The 24,183-nt window shown below is 47.2% G+C and overlaps 1 protein-coding gene across 3 annotated transcripts in view; it reads right to left on the reverse strand.

The window, feature by feature from the left end:
• Positions 1-1,987: 1,987 nt before the first annotated feature.
• Positions 1,988-24,183, reverse strand: part of antxr2a (ANTXR cell adhesion molecule 2a) — a 47,035-nt gene continuing 24,839 nt past the window's right edge. For all 3 annotated transcript variants that reach the window (XM_028996698.1, XM_028996699.1, XM_028996697.1), the window contains 3 exons: positions 23,138-23,311; positions 22,558-22,638; positions 1,988-4,346 (listed from right to left, as the gene is read on the reverse strand). In XM_028996698.1, the coding sequence (XP_028852531.1) occupies positions 4,311-4,346; positions 22,558-22,638; positions 23,138-23,311 (291 nt within the window). In that variant the 3' untranslated portion in view covers positions 1,988-4,310. The remainder of the gene's footprint in view (positions 4,347-22,557; positions 22,639-23,137; positions 23,312-24,183) is intronic.

Consider the following 24,183-nt stretch of genomic DNA (forward strand, 5'->3'; position numbering starts at 1 on the left):
AGTCGGGTATTTCGCAGAGGAACTGTGGACTACTCCAGAGCATCTTGTCTCCTCCGTTATTTTATGAAATTGTAATAAAGTCAATGTTTTTGTAATGTTAAATATGCTAAAATGCAAGATGTTTCAAATACCTATTAGCATGGTAATTATAATTAAAAAAATTTTAAGTAAATTATAATGTTTAGTAGCAAGACGTGTTGCATTGGCCTTAATTCCAAACCTGTTCTTAAGTGCTCATGAAAACAAGGAAGTACAGTAAAAAATGTTAATCCCCCACCTGTGCTGCCTGTGTAGTGGAGCACTTTGCACCGTAAGGCGGGGATTTGGTTTTACTCTCTCTCTGAAAGGCCTGTGTGAAGTTGGGTGTCAGTTCTAACAAGATAAAAAAAAATGTCCCCAATTTCCCCGTTTTTTTTTTTTCCGAGGGAAGTGTGCGAATGCAGATAACCTGGGAAGCCAGTGCAGGCTTATGGGGCGAACAGCTGCCAAAGTTGAGTTTCGTCATTCAAAGATCCCCCAGGAAGCAAGGTCTCCAATTTATGGTGCTTTACACGACTTTTAAGACCTGCATTTCGTTTTTCCGTTTATGAAGAGTCTTCTGCGATATAAATGTTAAATGTCATTAATGAATGGAAACATGAAAGTGCAGGTATTTGCAAGGTCCCAGTGGAGGAAGGCTTCTATCTGCAAATGTATTATTCCCACTTAGTGTGCAGCTCTGCGGAAAAGTGCATGGAACTTCCTGTGCATATAATTGTGCTGGGTTGTGCGGAATCACCTACAGCGCTCTCCCTGGAAGACCACCCAGTGTCCAACAGAGCTCTCCAGTGTGTGAGTGTGTATGTGTCCTTCCAGGTGATGAAACCAGAAAATAAAAGAGCCCATCCATTCATCCATTCTGGATGGTCCCAGTGAGGACCGAACCTGCTGCACACTGGAAGACCGATGTGTGCATGTGTGTGAATGTGTGTGCGTGTTTTGATTTAATCACTCTGTGGAGGTGAAATTGAAGATCCTGGTGGCAACTCAACCTTGGCCCTACATGACTTTCAGGTCTCTAAAACACTTTAAGGTCCCCACAAAACAGATTTTTTAATTAATCCACATTGGCCCGTGTATCACATGCTGTTCAATTATCTGTCTTTAAAACAACATCCAAATTGGTTAATAGATGGATAAGCAGAATTTTGGTGAATGCAGTTTATGGATCTTGGTGAATTAAGAGCATATGAACATTTGGGTTATGGTATCTCTGTGTCAGGGATGTGTTTTTTTTAGCTTGCACAAAAATGCTCAGCTGGGCCTCAGTAATCTGCTTATGAGTGGGTACTGATGACTTGGTTACCGTCCAGTGGCACCGTCTGGGTGTGCGTGTGTGTGTGTTGTATGAAGTTAGCATCAAACCCATGTCGTCTTCTAAGGGTACATTGCAGAATAATAATTATTATTGTTATTATATTAGTAGAATCTCAATTGTAATGTGTTAAAACCTTTAAAATAATGCTAATTCTATTTATTATATTCTATAATATAAATCAATATAAGTCGAATACTAAATATTCCCTAAAAACAGGGATGATGGATTCTATATTGGGAACTGTTTGTGTAAACTTACATTATCTCTTTGTGTGTGCGATTGTATCTCTGTGTGTGTGTGTGTGTGTGTGTGTGTGCATGTGTTAATGTGTTCTCTAACTGAGAGACATGTGGGTGTGTAAGTGTTCCAAAGTTTGAACACACAGTGGTTCATGAAAACTAGATGAGAGAAAATCTACAAACAATTGTAATAAAATTGTAAAATTTTAGAAATATTTTTTTACTCATATGACAGAATGAAAAATTGAATGTATGAGAATTTTGCTCTGTTATTTAAATGTGCAGCCATCTTTAAAAAAGATTTTGTGCTTTAACACAAAATGAATTTCAGCTGACCGCACAGGACAGAAACATTTCAGCAGAAATAACATCACACGTTGATTTACGCCCACAGGATAGCGTGTGGTTTAATTCTTTCTAGCAGAAAACAGTGCATAGGATTCCGTTCAAAAAACATTTATCAGATACATTTTTGAAATAATAAAAAAAAAAAAAACCTTAACTAAAAATATTATTTACTGCCTGATATATTCTCATTATTTTCATTTGTAATAAATTTGCCAGTGCATTGAGTTTGAGTGGATACTTTTTCCCCAACAGATTTCTTTTTTAATTATTCATTGTTTAATAGATGCATGTTTATTTAAAAAAAGAGAAAATATCTAATTTGCTAATTGTTAACTGTGCAAATCCACATAACAACCACATTGAGGATAAAAATGGTAAAAAAAAGTCCCTGTTTACATGTGCACATAAACACATGTATATAAAAATGCCACAATAACAACAACAACAAGATTTATTATTATTATTATTATATATATATATATATATATAGTAAAACAATGGGGTGAAAACTACGAATCTGTCCATGCGTGGTTTGAGGAGAAAATAAAGAAGCTGGTGAATTCCATGGTATTAGCTGGAGAAGCTGTGTTGTGACTGCTATGTAAATATCTCATTAGTGAAGGTTAATAACAGTTGTCCGGCTTCAGACGCAACATAAGGCGGAAAATATACGGAACATGTGTAAATAAAAAAAAAAAAAATGTGCATTAGCCTAATAAAAAGGCAAGGCGGAAGATTGTGCAGGGGACTGTGTGTTTTAGAAATGGCTGCACGGCGGTGGCGGCGGTGGTGGTGCTTGGCCGGAGGAATTATTCATGTCCCTCTGCACTTGGGATGAGCACAACAAAGGAATAATTAGAACGTGGTACTTTGCCACGGTCCTCGGCCGCCTCGCGCACTCGCCAAATGTGAAGTGCTCGCCCGCCGCCTTCAAAGTTGACGGTGGTGGAAATTATTTTTAGTGTCACTTGATAAGCCACCCCGGTTGCGCGGAGACATCCCACTGACCCAGCCACTGGTCATTGTCTATACCGGTTCCCGTCAAAGCCGGCGCGCTTTGTCAGATTTCGACTCGAATATCCATTTCGCATCTGAAGTAGCGTATCGAAAGTGACTGGATCGTTCGAGCCCTTTTTTCCTCAGCCGCCGCCCCCTCGCTCCCCCACGGAGTTTTCCGCTCGCGCTGACATCGGCCCGTACCGCGGGCCCGGCGGCACGCTTGAGAAATTTACAATAAACATACATATCGCCTTTTCTCCCCCCGCCCCCTTCGCGCCGACCCGCTGCATGACGGATGGTAATTTCTGGAAATGAACAATACTTATCCATCCGTCGCCTCCGCTCCCACCGGGTTTAAGGTTTGGACACGCAGACGTCCTCCTCGTCCCTCTTTCCGTCCCCGGATTTAATATGAGACTCCGTAATAGGTCATTCGGTGTCAGGAGGCGTAAAAAAAAAAGAAAGGGGGATGAGCTAAATCTTCACAGGCTGCTGCTTGCTGTTGCCTTTAATTATTTTAATTAAAGCCTGATATTCTGATATCTGGTGGGGCCGAGACGGGGAACTCCCGAGTGATGTCCCGGGCGTTAGCGAGCAGGCCGAGACGAGGGAACACCGAGCGCCCGTCCCCGGCGACGTGGCCGGGGACCTTTGGCCCGCGGCGCGGCGACGCTCTATTAATTTTTCCTGACCTGGGAACATAATGCGAGAAAGGTGTCTCCGAGAGGAGAGCGAGATGGACGAGGGACGAAGTCCGGCCGCTCGCGGCACCTCGGGGGGCGTCCTGTCGTACAGTTTGTCAAGCGTGTGCACTTCTCAGTGTTAAAACGAAGCGATCGGCAGTCGGAGGCCTCCCCGCCAGGCACGCGGCGATGCTGGACTTGGAGAGGCTTTTTATGTATGATTAGACGTTGCCAAAAGGCACTGGACTTGTGCACTTGCGAGGTCCGCTGGGATTATCTCCACGTCCACGCCAACGGCAAACTGCCTCTTCTGCTTTTTTTTTTTTTTTTTATTTAAACAGCGTCCGTCTGTGTTCGTGACATTAGGTTTTTCTACAGAAGGCGCAATATGGTCAAAATATGTTAAGCCCTTGTCGCGCACGAAAAGCTAACCGAATCCGGCATGATGGTAGCCTCTCGCGACGCTCGTCTAAACAAAAAAGGCACGTTTATGCGGTACGCGGGGAAAACGTCTCGTTCCCCTCGCGACGGGAAACAAAGGTGAAGAACAGAGGAGGAGATCTTGTGCGCGGTGCTGGTACGGGATAAACTGCAGCGGTCACTTGGCCAGAAGAAGATGTTTTGTGAAATCTCGCTTTCTCTTCCAGGGTCCTCATTTCACAGATGGCAGATTTTCAGGCTCATCTAGTGTTGCACTCGATTGAAATTAATACAACGGCCCTGAAAAAAAATAAAAATAAAAAATTATTATTATTATATTTCCTACCCTAGATTAGTAATTAGGACATGTTACCAAGTAAGTCATTTATACAAATATATATAAAAAATATTTTTAAGCCATCTTATACCAGGATTTAAATAATTTGCAAAAAACAGAATTTATATTATTGGATAAATAATTTCATAATTAAATTTCCTCAATTAATTAAGTATTTTATAATTCATGCAATAAAATACAAAAATACAAATAAAAATGCAATAAAAAATACATAATATAATATAATATATATACAGTTAATAATAAATGATTCTCAATCTACAAGAAAAACTGACATTGATACTAATGCTAATAACAATTTACTGAAAACTACTCAAATAATTAAATGAAAAAGCTATTCAAAGTTAAAAATGCTTAAGATTAGCCATAAGGCCGAGCAGTTTGTGTCATAATTGCTAATTGACATGTAATATGAAGAAACCACGGTAATGTGAATGTGAGGGAACCGAAGCCCCGACCCCGGCGCTGCTGTTCAGGGACCAACGTTACACACTGGACAAAGCGGCACCAAGAGGGAGCTCTCACACAGCTTATTAACTGCACTGCCTCCCCAACACACACACACACACACACACACACACACATCACGGCCAGAGCCCCTGTCATTCACTGGCCACTGCGGCTCCCAGACGTGGGACAATGAAGCGTTTCTCCTCCGGCTACGTTTTTATAGAGAATAATAGATAGATGGGGAACGAAGCGCATGTGTGGGTTAAAGAGCGAGCGAGAGAGGCGCAGAGAACGGAGCTTTTCTCGAGTCTCTTCGCTGTAAGCCATGTGACATGTACCCTCTGCGATTAATCTCACAATGTCAACAAATAAGGCCCATCAGATGCTGTTTTGGCTGCGGCCGGCGGGCGGCCGACTGTGCCGGATCTGCAGGTTTTAGGGCTGGGGGCCGGGGCTGAGCGCGGGCTCTATCTGAGGAAAGCTGACCAGGTGCCGCGCAATACGGTCAGGCCCGCTCCGCGTCCCCCGCGCCCGCCGACGGAGCCGGGCTGGCGCCGGGACTCGCCCATCACGCCACGGTGAGCGGGCGCCGCCCACCTGTGCCGACGTGTCGGATCCGGCAGGGCGGCGGAGGGGACGGGAGCGGAAGTGAAGGTGATGGATGGACAGTGAAGAGGCAGGAGGAGGGAGCGTGGCTCTGTTCTTCAGTGGCGACCAAGTTTATCGTAAGTAGGTTACTGTCAAAGCCAAGATTTGGGCAAGAAATAACACTAAGATGGGCGTGGTCAAAAATGACAGCTGTACCGAATTACAATAAAAATATCGTCTAGTGCTCATTATCCAAATATTGAAATATTTACTTTAAATAACACGAGTCTCTTTGAAGTACTGACCTTCTAGTTCCTTCCTTTAACAGAATAAAATGGTGTTATGCATTGTACCGAAGTGTCTAAGGTGACGTGTTCCGTTACATTTTTTTTTTTTTTTGATTGAGGAAATGACACGTGGTATGATGAGCTCAGATTCATTTTGACCAAGCTTCACATTTTGCATTTGTGTAATTATTTAAAAGTTTTTTTTTTTTTTTTTTTTTTAATTGAGAACAAATTTGCACATTTTCAAATATACCATTAAGGTCGTTATTAAAAGCACAATTTTGAAACCTGTGAAAATTTGTGTACAGAAGCCTTGAACGTGCCCCATAAGGCCACATAAAGTGCATCCGTGGTCGTGCCTCCAATACGGACTTGCACAAAAAAAAGACGTTTCAGGATGTTTACAGTAAAGTAAAAATTGTACACTTCTGCGATGCTATACAACAGACTGCCAGTGATAACAGAAACCAGAACAGCCTCATTTCAACCACGTGAAAAAGGCCTTTACGGGCGCGGTTGGCCACTTACGAGGGACTTGAGGGAGCTGACATGTCACGTGACTCCTTTGTCGTACGTACGTGCAGAAAGTTTCTTTTTTTAAATATACCACGTCTCTCCTCATGTTATATTTAATGTGAGTGCAAGAACTTTGATGTAGTTCCTATCTGCACAACTAACAATGCGACTTATTCGAACGAGAGTCCGATAAACGCGTGATTTTCCACCTTTCCCTCCACCTCTGGATTGAGGACGCATCAAGACGTCGGAGGGAAGGCCGCATCTCTGCAGCCCCCCGCCATGATCTGAGGTCATCAGTTAAAAATGCCACGAAGCTGAACAAAACGGACAAACCGAATGGAATAAAACGGAATTTGGAACGGTCAGGGATGCGTCCTTACAATATCTGCGCATGCAGGACGGCTTTGTGCTGGTCTCACGGCTGGTCGTCATCTGCAACGTAGCTCGGTGACGTAGCGGAGCGGGACCCCTGGTCTGGGGACGGCCGGCTACTTCGGCTCGAAGGTCCTCATTAGACACGGTGGAGGACGAGGGGCCGGAGAGGCAGCTGCAAATAGTCTGCGGTAGAGGCGCCAGAATGTGAGCAATTCTCCACGCAAGGGCCCCCCCCCCATCTCACTGGCACACCGTCCGCCGCGGCCCACGCGGCCCTGCCATCTGGGCCTGCCGGAGAAGCACCGCCACGCCGCCGTCCGGCCAAAAACATCGCGCCTGCTGACACGTCCCCTCCACGCGCTCAAACGAGACAAAAACCGTCATTTTAAACCAAGAAGTCGCGTCCTTTCATTTACACTGACGTTTAAGGCATTTGGCAGACGCCCCTCATCCAGAGCGACTTACAACGTGCTTCCATGTCACCATGGATGAAGTGATCAGATCCGGTTCACTAGGACCCCAACTATGAATACAACCTTTTTATTCACTCTGTTCTAGTTTCTATACAGAAGTCAGACAAGAAGAATATTCTAAATATTCTCTAAAGAGGAAGGTCTTGAGCTGCCGTGTGAAGGTGCTCAGTGACTGAGCTGTTCTGACCTCGAGGGGAAGTTCATTCCACCACCGAGGGGCCAAGACGGAGAAGAGTCTAGATGAATGTCTTCCTTTTACCTTCAGAGATGGAGGGACCAGGCGAGCAGTACTGGAGGCTCGGAGTATACGAGGTGCAGTGTGAGGTGTAATAAGGGCTGTGAGGTAGGATGGTGCTACTCCATGTTTGGCTTTGTAGGCCAGCATCAGTATTTTGAACCTGATGCGTGCAGCTACTGGGAGCCAGTGGAGGGAACGTAGCAGAGGGGTGGTGTGGGAGAACTTGGTTGAAGATCATTCGTGCTGCTGCATTATGTATGAGTTGTAGAGGTCGGATGGTACATAGTGGTGGACCAGCTAGAAGGGAGTTACAGTAATCCAGTCGTGAGAAGTCGAATCTTCTGTGTCAGTAATGCGCCACGAGATCAGCAGTCGTACGGCGATGACTTTTGGACTGGCCTGGGAGATGAGACGTGGAGGGAAGTTTTTAATCTGCTAACACTAGCAACAGCTACTACACTAGCTTCAACTGAAACGTTAAATAAAGAAAACTACGATATTATACTTAATGTAGCTACTATGGAATCACCTGAACTACTGACTTTCAGCAACGCGTTAATTACAGTGAGTCGTTTAAAACACTTAACCACATCTACGCCGGCGTTCTTTATACCGTACACTCGCTACATTGGCGCTTGAGGGTGGGTGCACGGTGCAGGAAGCCCACAAGCAGCAACCAATGACGTAGCGTTTCTCAAATGTGTAAAATAAGATTTACCGCTTTCAACACAAGACGGAGTGTTGTGAACAAGCGAATTTAAAATAAATTAACCGATAGGGCAAATTTGAACATTACAAGTAGAAAATTGGGCCGAGGAGGCAGTAGGCGGAAAAAAGGACGAAAGTCGCGGCTGATCTCTGCGAGCACCGGAAACCGCTGGATATTCGCATCTGTGCGTAAAAGCCGCTGATGGAGCAGATCCAGCGCCGGGCCTCTGATCTCTTTCCAAGACAAACTCCTCTCCCTACAGGTACCGGGGCCAGACGCTTACCGGCGGCCCTCAGTAGCTGGTTAAGAGGAGCCCGCAGATTAACGCTTGAACCCATTTGTATCCGAATGGGTGGTAAGCATTTGTGCAAATCTCTCGACAAAACCTTGATTCTGATCTGGTGGGTTATTTAGTGTTCCGTTTTTTTTTTAAGTTGTGCTGACGTTTCCTGATGGTTCTGCAGTTCTGACGGATGTATGGAAAACAACAGAAAGTGCACTTGTATGAGAGTGGGCCACATGTAGGAACAAGAGATTAGTTGCAAACTTGTGGACTTGATTTCCTAAAATGTCCTAAAAGGAACGAGTACATGAAACCAGAACACGGCCCCATTCGCCTGTTCGCTCTGAGCGAAGATCACTGACACTGTGACTCATTTTAACTAATAAAAGGTGAGAGTGAACTCTGTCAAACATAAAAAAACTGTTTCACTGATGCATAACAGTCCAAATTAGGTAACAATGTAATGTTCATCAGCTGAAAGTCAAGTGAGCACACAGCAGCACAGCACATGGTGCACACAGTGAAATTTGTCCTCTGCATTTAACCCACCGCCCTGAGCTTTTCGTGATTAAAATAGTACCTTTTGTTAATTTTGTTGTGCCTCTACAACAATGACCTCACAGTTGGCCACACACACACACAGACAAACAAACACACACTGGCACGCACAAACACACACACATCAAATGCACCACGGTAGTTACCAATTGTACAGATGTACCCATTGTAGATGAGTAGATTTCAATTGTACATTTGTAGATATATACATATTTTTTTTTTTTTTGCTGCTATTACCTCTGTTTCTATTCACTTTCTGCCATGACAAATGCAATTTCCCACTTGTGGGACAATATAAACCTTATCTTGTAAGATAAGGTTTATATCTTATCTTTTTGTATTTTACTTTTTTTTTTAGTTCAAATCAATTGAACAATTCAACATTGCAATACCAATTCCATTCAAATCAGCAGTAAATTGCAAATCCAAATCTATTTGGAATTTGGTAGATGCCATTAGAAGTCCGTGTTGGACAGGGCTCAGGGGACATGCGCCGTTCGAAACGCAGAAAAAGCTAGCAGCACCACGTACAGATGTTTCCTGCGCCGAGTCTCTTTTTTTTTTCACCTCCGTGTTCCCTGAAAGGCACGCCAGAGCCGGCTCAAAGCCGTGGCCGCCGTCCCTGGTCGTTTCAGAGAGAATGCCAGTCGTTTTGGCGGGCGGGCGAGCTCACAGACGGCACGAGAAGGCACAGATGGCACTAATGGACAAGTGGAATCCAACAGAGGAGCCACAGTGGAGCCGGAGCCGAACGACTCCAAATAACTGCAGTTTAAAACACACACACACACACACACACCCAAAAACACCCACACAAATCAAATCCACCGACTCGGCTCTACCAAGGTTAATGCAGTTCACCATGAAGAATTCATAAACGATAAAATAATCACGAGGTGGAGGGGACCTGCTGGACGCAATCCAGCCGGCGGAGGCGAGGGAGGAGTGTTCTTGGTGGGGTTCGCGTGCTCCACATCTACACGAAGGCCGCCGTCCGGTCACCTCTCAGCTCCCGTCCCTCCTCTCCGCTCGTTACCCGACCGCGGGTACGACTATGACACCATCGCGGGCGCCCATCCAGATAAAGTGGAGGCTTTCAGAGATGGGGTGGTAGCAGCCTAGTGGGTAAGACACTCGCCTATGAACCAGAAGACCCAGGTTCAAATCCCACTTACTACCATTGTGTCCCTGAGCAAGACACTTAACCCTAAGTTGGTCCAGGGGGGGACTGTCCCTGTAACTACTGATTGTAAGTCGCTCTGGATAAGGGCGTCTGGTAAATGCTGTAAATGTAAAATGTAAAGATGGAGGGACCACTCTCGCCTATGAACCAGAAGACTACAAAGTCCCAGGTTCAAACCCCACTTACACTTACTACCCTGAGCAGGACACTTAACCCTGAGTGTCCCTGTAAATACTGACGGTACGGCGCTCTGGATCAGGGCGTCTGGTAAATGCCACAAACGTCAATGTGTAGTTGAAAGTGAAAGTGGAAGTGATCCACTGCAGCACAGCACATGGTGCACACCACGAAATGTGTCCTCTGCTTGTAACCATCACCCTTGGTGAGCAGTGTGTGGGGACGGTGCTTTGCTCAGTGGATCGGGACTCGAACCGCCAACCATCTGATTACGGGGCCGCTTCCTTAAACGCTAGGCCACCATCGCGCCACAAAAGTTGATGGGTATAAAAGTCTGGTTTTTGTCAAACTAACACAGTTATTGGATTTTCTCTAACGTCATGTAGCCCAGCGTTTTGAACCACACACTAGAGAATAGACTAGAGAAGGAATAATCATGAATAATTACAAATTCAAGTAATGATCAAATCAAGTAATTTTTGAAGCATTTTAAAGCCCTATTTTCATCTAATGTTCAAAGTTGTGGAGTTTTTGTGAGATGCAGCAAGTGACTGTGAACAATCTGCAGGAGTTCAAAAGAAGCGTTGGGAGAGAAGGAGGACGTAGCCCGATGTATGAATTAGCCCGTTTTTTCTCTGGCTGCATGGCTGTCCCTCGTTTATGTCCACCAGTGCCCTGTCGGCCGGGCTCAGGGTGTCCATGTGAGGGGACATGTACGCGGGCGACAGGGCCGGCGATAGCCGGGCTGAGCTGTCACGACGCGCCGTGGCGAACGCCGGTGACTCTCCGCCGATGCGACGCTGTGGCGCACCGCGCTTGGCACAGTGCCCCCTGTGGGCCACGCCTTTATCGCCCGTCAGCCTAATGCAGGAAGAAACCGGCCCGGCAGCCCGCCCACTGCGCTCTTACACAACATTACATTCGCGCTGGACACTGGAATCAGACAAACGCTGCAGCAAATCAATATGAATCAATATAACAAATGCGGCTGAAACTGTAATCTGGGTCAATATGATTAACCGCTGGTAACGTAGACCAAAAAAATGAAGAAGGAACCCACCCCACATCCTTAATCCTGCATCCGTCAGTAAATCACATGCAGAAAGATCGTTCTTTATAAAGACGTCTTCGCGCTGGTTTAGCGGTGGCCTAGCGGTTAAGGAAGCGGCCCCATAATCAGAAGGTCGCCGGTTCGAATCCCGGTCCGCCAAGGTGCCACTGAGCAAAGCGCCGTCCCCACACACTGCTCCCCGGGCGCCTGTCATGGCCGCCCACTGCTCACTCAGGGTGATGGGTTAAATGCAGAGGACAAATTTCATTGTGTGTGCTGTGCTGCTGTGTATCACATGTGACAATCACTTCACTTTTCTTTTTTTTTCTAGCCTGAAGGGCGATTTCGAATGTACTTTATGTCGGAGAAGCTGTGTTTGCCGACTTAATAAACTTAATTTAACACGAGTGAAAGTTAAAAGTGTGAACGAATCGGCGAGACTTTACGAGCACATAACTCTCCCACGGCCGCAAGGACACGCGACGCGGTTCTGTAATCGTCTGGATGCGGCCCAAGAAGGCCGCGGTGTTAATGATGTCAACACCCCTCCCCCCGTCCCACAGTTTCAGATCACGTATCAAAAAGCCGCTCTGATTAAAATATTAAAAATTGTAAATCAGAGGGGCAAAAAAATCCGTAACCAGATCTTGTCCGCGTGGCCCGTACGCTTCTTGACAATTTAGAAACGGCGCCTCGGATTTACAAGCGCTCGTATTTTACGGTTCACGAGTGAATCCCGCTTTTACTGCAAGTTTTGCCGACTTAAATCAGAGCGGCCGTGTCTCTGCAATATAAATGCGGAACAGGCCCGGCGATAAAGCATCTTGTTACGCCTGCCGAGGAGAATATGCTGGTGATGTCGCACGGCAATGCAGACGCTAAATACGACGAGCTCCCCCAGCTGCATGCTGGGACGCGACTGCAGGCGACCCGGCGTCACCGCGGCGGGGCTAATGTGACCCGAATGCTGCCTGTACACGGACAATATACCCGTGGTGGTGGTGGCAGGGAGCGGAGTCCCGAACCGCCAAGGTTCCGCCGAGGTCCCCGCGATGAAGGTACCGTCCCCACGCGCTTTTCCTCGCGTTGTCACCGTGTGTCACTTTCTCTAATCCCTGTCTCTCTCTCAAAGTAGATTACAAGGCAGCACTTTGTACCGATAAAACATTATCATCATCAGCCGGTGGGCGGTGGCGGCGAGAGCTCCGAGGGGGCGGGACCTAACATCTCCTGACAGTCCAGCTGAGAGTCCCCGCTCGCGCGGACTCCGAACACCTCGTCTCACACCGAGGCGCCGTGTGACCTTTAATGGCTACATCTGTCCCTGCGGGTGGGCGTGTGTATGTCAATGTCCCGGTCACACAGACGGACAGGCCGCTGCACGAGGGCTCGAGATGGAATACGGATGCTTCACCAATCGTAGATCACAGAGAATGCTGAGAAAACAGTGGTGGGGCCTAGCGGTTAAGGAAGCGGCCCCATAAACAGAAGGTTGCCGGTTCAAATCCCGATCCGCCAAGGTGCCACTGAGCAAAGCACCGTCCCCACACACTGCTCCCCGGGCGCCTGTCATGGTGGCCACTGCTCACCAAGGGTGATGGGTTAAATGCAGAGGACAAATTTCACTGTGTGCACCGTGTGCTGTGCTGCTGTGCGTCACAAGTGACAATCACTTTACTTAAACGAATCAACAAAAGCGGTATTATATCTACCACACCACAAATATGAACTGCAAATCATACGCAACTATGTACTACACAGGAGCGTACTATAGAGGGCAGTATAGAGGGTCGTGTAGTCGTGTTGCATAATTAGCAGCTCTAAGTCCAACATTTAGACACAAAAAAACTTTGAACCGGCAACCTTCCGATTACGGGGCCGCTTCCTTAACCGCTAGGCTGCTTTTGGTCGAGCTAACATAATTATTGGATTTTCCCTAACGCCATGTAGCCCAGCGTTTTTTCTACAGCGTGCTCGCTGGTTTACATGAATACTGAACACGTCCACCAACCAGAGAATAGGAATAGTAATAAATAATACGAATTCCAAGCCCTATTTAGCCCTTGGTGAGAGACGAGGTGTTCGGAGTCCCCGTGTCTCCAGTATAGAGGGTCGTGTAGTCGTGTTGCATCATTAGCAGCTCTACGTCCAACATTTACACACCAAAAAACTCACTCAGTACATGAGTGAAAAATGTTCTGTCTCGTATTTGACGAATTTGAACAGCGTTCTTTTAAACTGCGTCTACCGGGCAATGTGCTTTTATGCAGCGTAAAGACACAAATGGGCCTTCTGCGGAGTAAAGGAGGTAAAATCTGCATTTTAACTAGCTGACCCGACGTGAGGTGCAGGGCCGGGTCCAGGGCAACTCTCCGGGCGCTTGGCTGCGAGGCCAGGCGAGCGCCGTTTCCACTCCGGGTCAGCGCGGGTCCGAACCTTCCCCAACATGGCCGGAGGAGGAGAAGAGCGTCTTGAGTGGGAGAGACCTCGCAGCTCAGCAGATATCTGCGGGGGAGGTCGCCAGATCCCTGCAGCTCGGAGCAGGACAGCAGGGGGGGTCACGTCGGTGTGGAAATTTCCTGTGCCGGCCCAATCAGCAGCGGAACCTGCAGCTCAGTAATTACCCAGAAGGCTCTCTGGCCGACCGGCATTTTCCGAACCAACGACTAAAAAACACCGACATCCGTTCTATAGAAATTAGTTTTTTAAAAAAAGCATGTTGCAGAGGGACTGTGATGCGATGCAGGTATGATCGGGCAGAATAAAATCCAAAGAACAAGGTCAATGCATGAATTTAGACATCGCAGGTGGACAGACATTTTCAAATAGATGTCAAACGTAATCGATTAATCACAATAATATGCTGTAAAATGCTGTAAAAATGTCAATGTAAATATGCTGCAATCAAACGGTTTAAAAATGGGTAAAAAATTTGTTCTGGATGAAGAAACAACTCCACATAGCATTTTAACCACAATGCAATTTGGGTGTTGCGTCTCGTTGATGAATACAATATTTCATGCAGTTTATTTTGTTGGTTAAATTGAAGTGATTGTCATTGTGATACATCACCAAGCGGCCAAACGGATGTAATAAATAAACAACAGGCGGGAATACCGTACTTTCGGCCAAACTGGTGTGCATGAACCGCACACCGCAAATAAGAGCGGTGACATTCGTACCAAAACACACACACACACACATTGCTTTAATAACTTTGTGAGAAAACAGGCTAAAATCTATTATAATGTAACTACCACCATTAAGCTATGAACATAAGACATGCGCACACACACGGGGACATTATCTACCGCGGGTTTCCACTGAGGTCGTTACGCGTCGCCATTTTTTGTAAAATCACCATTCACCTTCACCGCAGCCGCGTTGGTTTGAATTTGACCTTCTGCGGTGGGAAAAGTAAATTTCTAACCAGTTGCGGCGCATTTTGACACAGGTCAGCGGGGTAAAAGCACGGTGAATAAAACCAGCATGGTTACAGACTGCAGATTCAAGCTACACCTTCCTTACATTTACATTTACAGCATTTACCAGACGCCCTTATCCAGAGCGACTTACAATCAGTAGTTACAGGGACAGTCCCCCCCTGGAGACACTCAGGGTTAAGTGTCCTGCTCAGGGACACGATGGTAGTAAGAGGGATTTGAACCTGGGTCTTCTGGTTCATAGGCGAGTGTGTTACCCACTAGGCTTCTACCACCCTATAACCACCCCTTACGAGATTCTTCCCCCATCGCTTACCGTAAACGTTCAACCAGACGGCCAATAAATCAGCGACGGCGACACGATCATTAAGGCGATTGTGTTAGATAATAAACCATTATCATTAGCATCATCGCCATTTATTATAATGAAAAATGACATATTGATAGAATACGAGCGGCGACGCCTTAATATGTGAATGATTGATGAACGTTTGTGGAAGGACAAAACTGCACTCAAGAGGGAAAAATGGACTAAAACGTACCAAAAACGTAGACGTAATCGTTCAAGAGGTTTTACAGATTAGCGAACAAACATTTTAACGCACCGTACTGAATAAAACTACAGGACAAGGTCCCAGAAAGACAACACTCACGCTGCCGCAGGCCTGTGACGATGCAAGTCGTCCCCGGTCATTTTTTTTTTGGTGGGAATGCTCCTGCTCGTGCCATCCCTGATGCGGGCGCAATTAATTACCGTCAGGCGCGGACAGGGAGAGCTTTTGCCATTCGTTCGCATGATAATGCTCATTTGCATAATCAGGCAAATGAAACCCCGCGTGCTGGTGGCGGCGAAGGAGTTAACGGCGCCCGGGCATCAGACAAAAGAGGAGTGGCGTTCCCTGCATCCTTCTTCTGGTCCTCCTCAACATCGACTAGATGCTGGGACATCTGGGGCTGTAGCTCGGGGTCAAAGGTCGCCGCTCCTTATAAACCGCTGTTTAAACATGGAGCCGCTTTAACACCGGGTGTGCATGCTAAATCGAATCTGTAATTGTATGGAATTAATTAAAGCGGCTAATGAGCGGCTCCCGATGAAGTCGCTGGCGTAATGATGGGTAATTAAAGAGTACACGTGTGTCTGATCCAATTAAGTTCCGGCAATAAGTTATTCTTCTTTGACAATAAATGCTGCCGATAAAGTGAACATTTCCACGGAACGAGGAAGGTTGCGTCACGAATTCGTTAAAAAAAAACGTCCTTGATGCCGTACACCTTCACGCTAATGTAATTCCTTTAATGTGCGGTCTTTACAAAAGCATATTCCCCAAGCGGCGCGGACACCCCGACATATCACGTTCGGACGAGGGCGGGCAGCATTACAATACATTACTTGCCCCCGCCGCCTGGCACTCGCGGCACCCGGACCGGCATCTAGACACGGGGCTCCGCGGCCCGCGCTGACACTAACAGTGATGCAATTTAATTAAAACCACGATCGCTGGGCCTCCCTCACCCCCTGCAACGACGAGCTTTGATCGTAATGGGCGGTGAAGAAAAGTCGGCCGCTGCATTGGCCTACAAAAAAAAAAAAAAAAAAAAACGAAGCGCGGTGAGGCACCCGGCGGCACATCAGCTTCCATTGGATCAAAACAGCCTGTCGGAGGAGCAGGTACCAGCACGACCGATGGAATGGCCGCCGGGCCCCGCCCCCCGAGCTGACCCGGCCCGACCCGGGTACTTCACGCAACGCAAAGCAGGCAGCTGTGGCAACAACAACAACAACAATAACAAATTATAATAATAATAATAATAATAATAATATGTTCTCTAATGGATTGCATTTAGTTTTTTTTGGGTTCTTTTTCGCGGCCCAAGAGCGAAAAGGGAGTGGAATCTTGGAAAAGCAGATTACGAGCGTGCCACAATGCAGGAAAACAGCTTACAACTCCGTAAAGTGGAATAATAATAATAATAATAACAATAATAATACGGGTCGGATTTGCGTTTGTGAATTCGTACCTACGGTGCAACAAACAGGACAAAGGAGGGAGGTGGGGGGTCTCACCGTCTTCCTGAATTCAGCGAAAACTCAGTGAGGGAGGGGGGGGGGGTCTCTGGACAGAACAGGCGTTTATCACCCCCCGCCGAGGCGGCCCGGCCTGCCAGGGGGGGGGGGGGGGCGGGCGGTGGCCGCCCAGATTAGCGCGACAGACATTATCGAATTTACAACCAGCCGCACGGACATCTGCCCTACTTTCCCTCGGCGAGGCGGCGGCGTGGGAGCGGGCAGGGAGAGGGCGCGGACGCCGGGGCTGTCACTTCTCCTCCGGGGGGCCGGCGGCTGAGCCGAACTGTCAGCCTTCCACTCAGCGCCTCGTTAGGGGCTAACAAGCACGTCGGCCGATAGCGCTAATGAGCGCCGGGGCCGGGACACCAAAAGGCCCTCGTCCACGTCACAAAACCTACCGCCATCCGGACCCTCCCCCGGCACCCAAAACTGTCACTCCACTTCCACAGGAGAAGGAAGGAGGGGGCCGGTATTCATCCAGAGTCAGTAGTTACAGGGACAGTCCCCCCCCTGGAGACACTCAGGGTTACGTGTCTTGCTCAGGGACAGTAAGTGGGGTTCGAACCTGGCTCTTCTGGTTCGTAGGCGAGTGTGTTACCCGCTAGGCCACTACCAGGCCTGGCCCGTGCATCTGTCTTGTCAGAAATAACCAGTAGGTGAGTGGTGCTGCACCATAAATCGGGGTTTACGACATTTACCAGACGTCCTTATCCAGAGCGACTTACAATCAGTAGTTACGGGGACAGTCCCCCCCTGGAGACACTCAAGGTTAAGTGTCTTGCTCAGGGACAGTAAGTGGGGTTCAAACCTGGCTCTTCTGGTTCATAGGCGAGTGTGTTACCCGCTAGGCCGCTACCAGGCCTGGCCCGTGCATCTGTCTTATCAGAAATAACCAGTAGGTGAGTGGTGCTGCACCATAAATCGGGGTTTACGGCATTTACCAGACGTCCTTATCCAGAGCGACTTACAATCAGTAGTTACGGGGACAGTCCCCCCCTGGAGACACTCAGGGACACGATGGTAGTAAGCGGGGTTCGAACCTGGGTCTTCTGGTTCGTAGGCGAGTCAGTCAATAGGATTAACCACAACCTCGCTGCTGTAAAAAAAAGTCTTTCGTTTTTTTCCTTTATTTTACACATTTTACAGCGCTTCTTACTCGAACTACGTTATTTACCTGCAAGCATGTTAGCGCTTGTGATGAACCATGCCGGCCGGCTTCCGGTCCAGCAGCCAGCCGTAACTGTTGCCGTTCAGCACAAGTGCGCGTTTTGAATGAAAAAAATGAAATAATGAAACATTAATGCGTTTTGTTGCCTTTTTTATTTGGTGTTTTATTTTCACCAAAGCACTTTCACGTATGAAGCGTGCCGTACAAATAAAGCTTCCTTTTTAATGCCTCTCACCTCATCCACCGATGCCACGTGGTTATTTGCAATGCTTTGGTTTAATTTCCAATTATTCTGTTAATTGGAAATCTCATGCTCTCTGATCTGGGGGTTCGTTTTGACGTAACGCTATTTAGCAAGTTTTTATCATTTTTTAAAAAATTTACTTTCGCATTTCCTCTCAAACAAACAAACACTCAAACTTGGGCTTTTCACTTTGAAGCTGCCCACCTTGTGACTGGGTGAGACGTGCAGAAGGCCCGGCCTACCGAAACCTCACCGTGAAACACTGCAGCACAGCACACGGTGACTCGGCGAAATGTGTCGTCTGCATTTAACCGTCACCCTTGGTGAGCTTCCTTAACGGCTAGGCCAGATGTCTGATGGCGCGGTGGCAACACACTGAGATACGCACAGACCAGCACAGCATTTCACAATTATATAATATTATATAATATTATCATAGTCCCGTTTCTTTGTGTGGTGAACGTTCCACGATATAATCAGGTTATCTGCGAAAACATCATAGCATCACTACTTTTTTCTTGAAGATGAAGATGCCCGTCTATTAAATACTTTAATAAATTGACTTATGAGTCAAACAGCTATTTATTCGTGAGTGAAAGCATGTCGTGCGACCTGGACAAGATTATGAATATGAGGAGGTGAAGCCGGGGTGACGGGTGTGCCCCGGCGTGTGCGGGAATGTGGGACGTGCGCCGGGCTCGGCGAGTTCATTAGGGCGGAGTGTGTTCGCGTGTTTGTCCCCGTCTCAGGCGCTTGGCTCGCCGCGCTTTTCACAAACAGGCCACTGTTTTCGCTGGTTGCCCTCAGCCGCTCGCCCTGATCCAGCCCTGGCTGAGCGCTGAGTGTGTGTGTGTGTGTGTGTGTGTGTGTGTGTGTGTGTGTGTGTGTGTGTGAGTGTGTGTGTGTGAGAGAGAGACTGAGACGATGCCCTGCTACGCCAGTCTATAAAAACACACAAACACTCCCTCCCTCCCCTGGCCTGTGCCCTTCAACCCCATGCCAACCCTCCCCCATTATGACATTCTTGAAGAGCAGGCTGTAAAGTGTGTGTGTGTGTGTGTGTGTGTGTGTGTGTGTGTGTGTGTGTGTGTGTGTGTGTGTGCGCGTACACCGTACTCTCTCAGCGACTTAATTAAACACTTCCCTCGGCGCAGTGTTTACACACGCAGAGGCTGTTAAAGAGACGCTGTCACGGTGACGACACACTCAGCCAGTCGCACACATATGCACGCGCACACAAACACACACACACACACAACGCTGCCCCTTGCCTTGAGGAGCCCTGGTGTCTCGGGGGGCTTGATACGCTGCCGGTTTTATGCATTATACGCCTTTTGGGGGCTGAAGAGGGGAACCCACCTTCCAATCCCGCAACACGCCGCTTACGAGCGTTCAACGAACAAACGAAAAATTACCAACACTCAGAGAGCGGCATGCTGCGAGATTTTAAAATGACATGTTTTATAATAATTATGAGTGAATTCATAAGTCCTGCCACCATTTCTAGCCTCTGCATTATCATAGACAGGCCAGGGGACTTCAAATTAATGTTAAATAACCTGACAGAGTGACGTGTTCATGGTATAGATGTTCTACCCATCTGTAAATCTAAAACTAACACTACATATTTCGTTTTTAATTTAATATTTAAATATATTTTTTTCATACAGCTTATAATTCATATTCTGTAATGACAATTTGATCAATTTCATTCTGTTTTTATTTGCATTCTAAGTTACCTGTAAAACTACTTTTCTACTTTTCATTTCAGTCATTTGCACACCTCCACCCTACCTGTTACACATATTTTATGTTTTATGTTAAAAACATAAAAGTGTAATATTTGCTTATGTTTTCAATATTTGCATATTGGTTCATTGAATACTTGCAATATTGAGGTCTATAGCAGTCGCTTAAGCATTTCACTGCATATCATACCGTGTATGTGACTAATATTGAAATGTAAAAAAATATATACATATTGTTAGGGTGTGTTCCAAATCAGAAACAAACCGCAGCAATTGGTTTTTATTAAATTATGGAAGGTTTTCTAAGACCTACAAACGGACAACAGTTGAAGAATTGCCCACAGATACACAAAAGACACACACGACGGCCTTCTGAGGGTGTTAATACATGGTAATGCATCATTTCTAAAGTGGCCCTCATTACCACGGCTGCATGCGTGGCCTCTCCACCAAACAATGCGGGGGTCCTGTGGAGCTCCAGAAGAGATGAAGGGAGGAGGAACAGAGCGCAGCTCCCCGCCCACCGCAGCACCTTCCCCCTACCTGCTGTCCCTGGCCGCGCTCGGGGAAACTCGGCGGCAGATGTTGCGGCGCGGAAGCTGGCTCTGAAGTGCATCTCTGACTCCCCGGTCGGCCCGACAACACAGTCAAACCACATCAGATCTCTTTATTTGTGCCCGGGGCAAGTTTTGGCAGTGCAGCTGTGTCCACCCCCACTCTACCTTTGGTGTCGGAGGGCCCTCAGGCAAGAAAATGTGAAACTCGCCCCAAAAAAAAAAAAAAAAAAATTTATTTTATTTATTTATTTTCAGAAACTACATCTGCTGACAATCCAGCAGTCTGGCCGCGGCTGGGGCTCGGAGGCCGGGGCCGCCCGCCCGCGCGCGCGTGTTTGTGGGGACCCCCGAGGGTCCTAGCAACGAACAGATGTCAGCGACAACCTGCTTCCTTACACCTGTACGAGTCGGCGGAACCCTGCGGGCACGGGGCGGGCTGAAAAATTCATGACCCGCGAGGGTTCCTGTCCGCCATCAAAGCTGCGCTCTTCTCCAGCGGAGCGGCAATCCCCATCTCCCCGCTCCTAGCGGCCCCCGTCCGGGCCCTTGCCGCGGCTGCTGCTGCCCCGCTCCGCGCCCGCTCGCTCGCTCGCTCGCTCGCCTCGTCGAGGACTTGAAAGTGGAGTTCGTGGGGGCTTGTGGGTAACGAAATAAAGAAAGAAAGAGACAGAAACAAACAAACAGAAAGGGCCCCTGATGCGGGAGCCGCGCGGCGAACAAACGCTGCCGACTTCCCGGGGCGAATGGACGGCCGAGAGGCGAGTGGGGTATTTTTTTTTGGACTGCGCTCCGAGAGCTCTGCCGAGAGAACTCAAATGTCAGCGAGAAGCATTTTGAACACGGAAGCCGACCCGCAGTCATGAATAATAATTTCCTTCTGCTGAGTCCGAAACGAGCGGACGCTCCTGAATCCGGAAGTGCTCTCATCGCTCCGGCGGAAAAGTTGAACGGTAAAACGGCCTTCCTGTTGCAAAGCGAGCATGGGAATGGCGGCAGTGACAAGTCAATGCACCCCGAGTCTAGTTCAGACAATTTGGACCTGTTGACGGTCCCCGGGCCAAATATATATAACCAGAGAAACCACGAGAGCGCGACTAACGCAACAAGGGATTTATAATTCAAAAGTGCACAGGCGTGTACCACAGTGGTACGGAACAGCGTTGAAACATCAGGTGACATTTATACCCATGAACACGGATTCACACAATCGAGTAATCGGGGGGACATCAGGCAAAAGCTCCGATCCGAAAGAAAATCCGATTCATGGCACACAACAATTTCTTCACCCTTGTCGGTTTATTCATGATCATTGGACCTGAATTTTATCCGGACTATTTAGTTTGTTGGCTGTTGTCGACCTTGCACAACCGCTAAAAACTGTGACCTTTAAAACATTCTGGATGTAAGTGTTGCTTAGTATGCAAAAATAACCATTATTGTAAATGACGTGCACACTAGTCCATTTAACTTCATATTGCATTTATAGTCATATTGCTGATTTCTTTTTTATTTCAGGTCTGACTCGAGTTCAGCGGTCCATAGTAAACACCGGATGCACCTCAACAGGCCACAATCCGCACAAGTACCACAAACGCCTTCTTCTTCCACGCCCCAGTGTTACTACTTGGTGTAAACAAGGAGGAAATGTTCCGACTAACACTCGGCAGCCTTGGGCAGGCTTCATTTCCCTTGCAGGAAGGAAGGCGTTCTCTGTGCACGGCCGTATATGGCCACGGCTGTCACCCTGCACTCTAAAAGCTTGCAGCTGTGCATCACGTGACCTTCCTCGGTTCCTCCAGAGCCTCTGAAGATGCAACAGACGCGAACAACAACCAGATACAGGCCCCTAACCACCGTTTTTTTTTTAAACAAAACAGAGTGTGAAGGGCCGGCCTCATAACGCTTATTCTTCGGAGGAAGAAGGAACTTCTCTGCATGTGACTCATCCCAGAAATGAGAAGTGAGCGCATGCGGTCTGGTGGCCAACCATGCTTCCTCAACGGTTCAAAAGTGGCACCATGGCTGCCGGCTTACCTTATCCGCTGTGGTGGGCCGCATGAGCGAGACGCGGTCGTATTGCCGCCGCAGAAGAGCCCAGAGCGCGTCCAGCCGTCCCTAAAATAAACAATTTTATTGTTACCTGACGAAGGCCAAATTAAATATGATTATATTGCATCAATTCTAGTGCTGCATTCAAAACACGACACCCGGGTTACAGTTGCATGTACATATTGCAATACTACGGATCAACAAAATTAAAATGTCACAACACGAATGAAAACAGCGCGACACACAAATGGAAAAGCCGTAACACAAATGCAAAAAGCCACAACATGAATGCATTTGTGTGTCATTTTCATTCGTGTTGTGGCTTTTGCATTCCTTGAATCCTTACCACAAATATGAAATTGTTATAAATGAATTGTACAATTATACATACAAATTGCACTGCCTATAAGAACTAGTACTTAATATTTATGTTAAGGCTGGGTGATTTCTTCATTACATATCATGTTGTAATAATAAATATAAATAAAAAATCTTTCATTAATCAGGTTAAAACCCAAGTGTCCATCAACAGGTAACAGAGACTGTAGAACCCAGGACGTCTCACCTTGATGGGTGTGTACCACTTCGACTCTTGCTGGTGGTAGGCAGATGGGACAGCTCTACTGGGTGGCTTCTGCATCATTGGCTCCTCTACCTCTTCCGGAATGGACACCACTGCATTTTTGGCCTTCTCCAGTCTGGCCCCTTCTTCGGTGGAGCCCTTCTCACCCCAGCGGACCTATATTTTACACAATAGCCCAGACAGGCCAACCTAAATGCACCTTCCGCTGAACCTTTATTGATCAGAAGATAATACATTCTAGAAAATAATAAATGACATTTAAAAAAAATTCTAGACAACTTTCTCATCTCACATCTTCCCATTTGATTAGAGGAGGCCACAGGACACAGCACAGTCTAGTTGTGTATTCGGGATGGGTGTGTGTGTTTGTGTGTAGTGGCGATGAGCCGAGTCAGGGGAACAAAAGGCTGCTGACGGGGTTGAGGAGACCTCGAATGAATTCATTAGGCTGACAGGCAGCGCTCAATCCCTCATCATCAGCAGACATCACCTGCCTCTCTAAAGAGACAGGCAGCACGGCAGGGCAGGACCACCCCCATGCCAGAGTTATCACCAGCCACGTCAGCTAAAGCTGATCTCAGCCTACGAGCACCTGATATCAGACACAAGCCCCTTCAACAAAGGAGGCCCTATTTTGATCGCTGCATTAGGCGCAAGACTAGGTGCATGAAGCATGAGGTGACCCACACAAACAATAGGGGTGTTGAACTTAATCTCATAATCAATGCATCACAATGCAGACGTGGACGATTCTGCATCGACGCATAACATAATGGACTATATCATAATGACGTTGCAGCATAAAAAATTCGATTTAAAAAGTATTATCAGTAGTGACTGAGTACAGCGCTGCTCCGGGGGAGGTCTCATCTACACGGACGTTTGAAATGAACTCTCTGTGAACATCATACACTTTTACATTTATGGAAAAGCACCACTGCAGCATACTGTGCAGCTTTATTCTTTACACTACATGAACCTTCTACTCCATAATATTTTGTGCCATAGTCACATGATCTAGAATGGCC

Source organism: Denticeps clupeoides, chromosome 11 (assembly GCF_900700375.1).
Source record: "Denticeps clupeoides chromosome 11, fDenClu1.1, whole genome shotgun sequence".
NCBI classification, from domain to species: domain Eukaryota; kingdom Metazoa; phylum Chordata; class Actinopteri; order Clupeiformes; family Denticipitidae; genus Denticeps; species Denticeps clupeoides.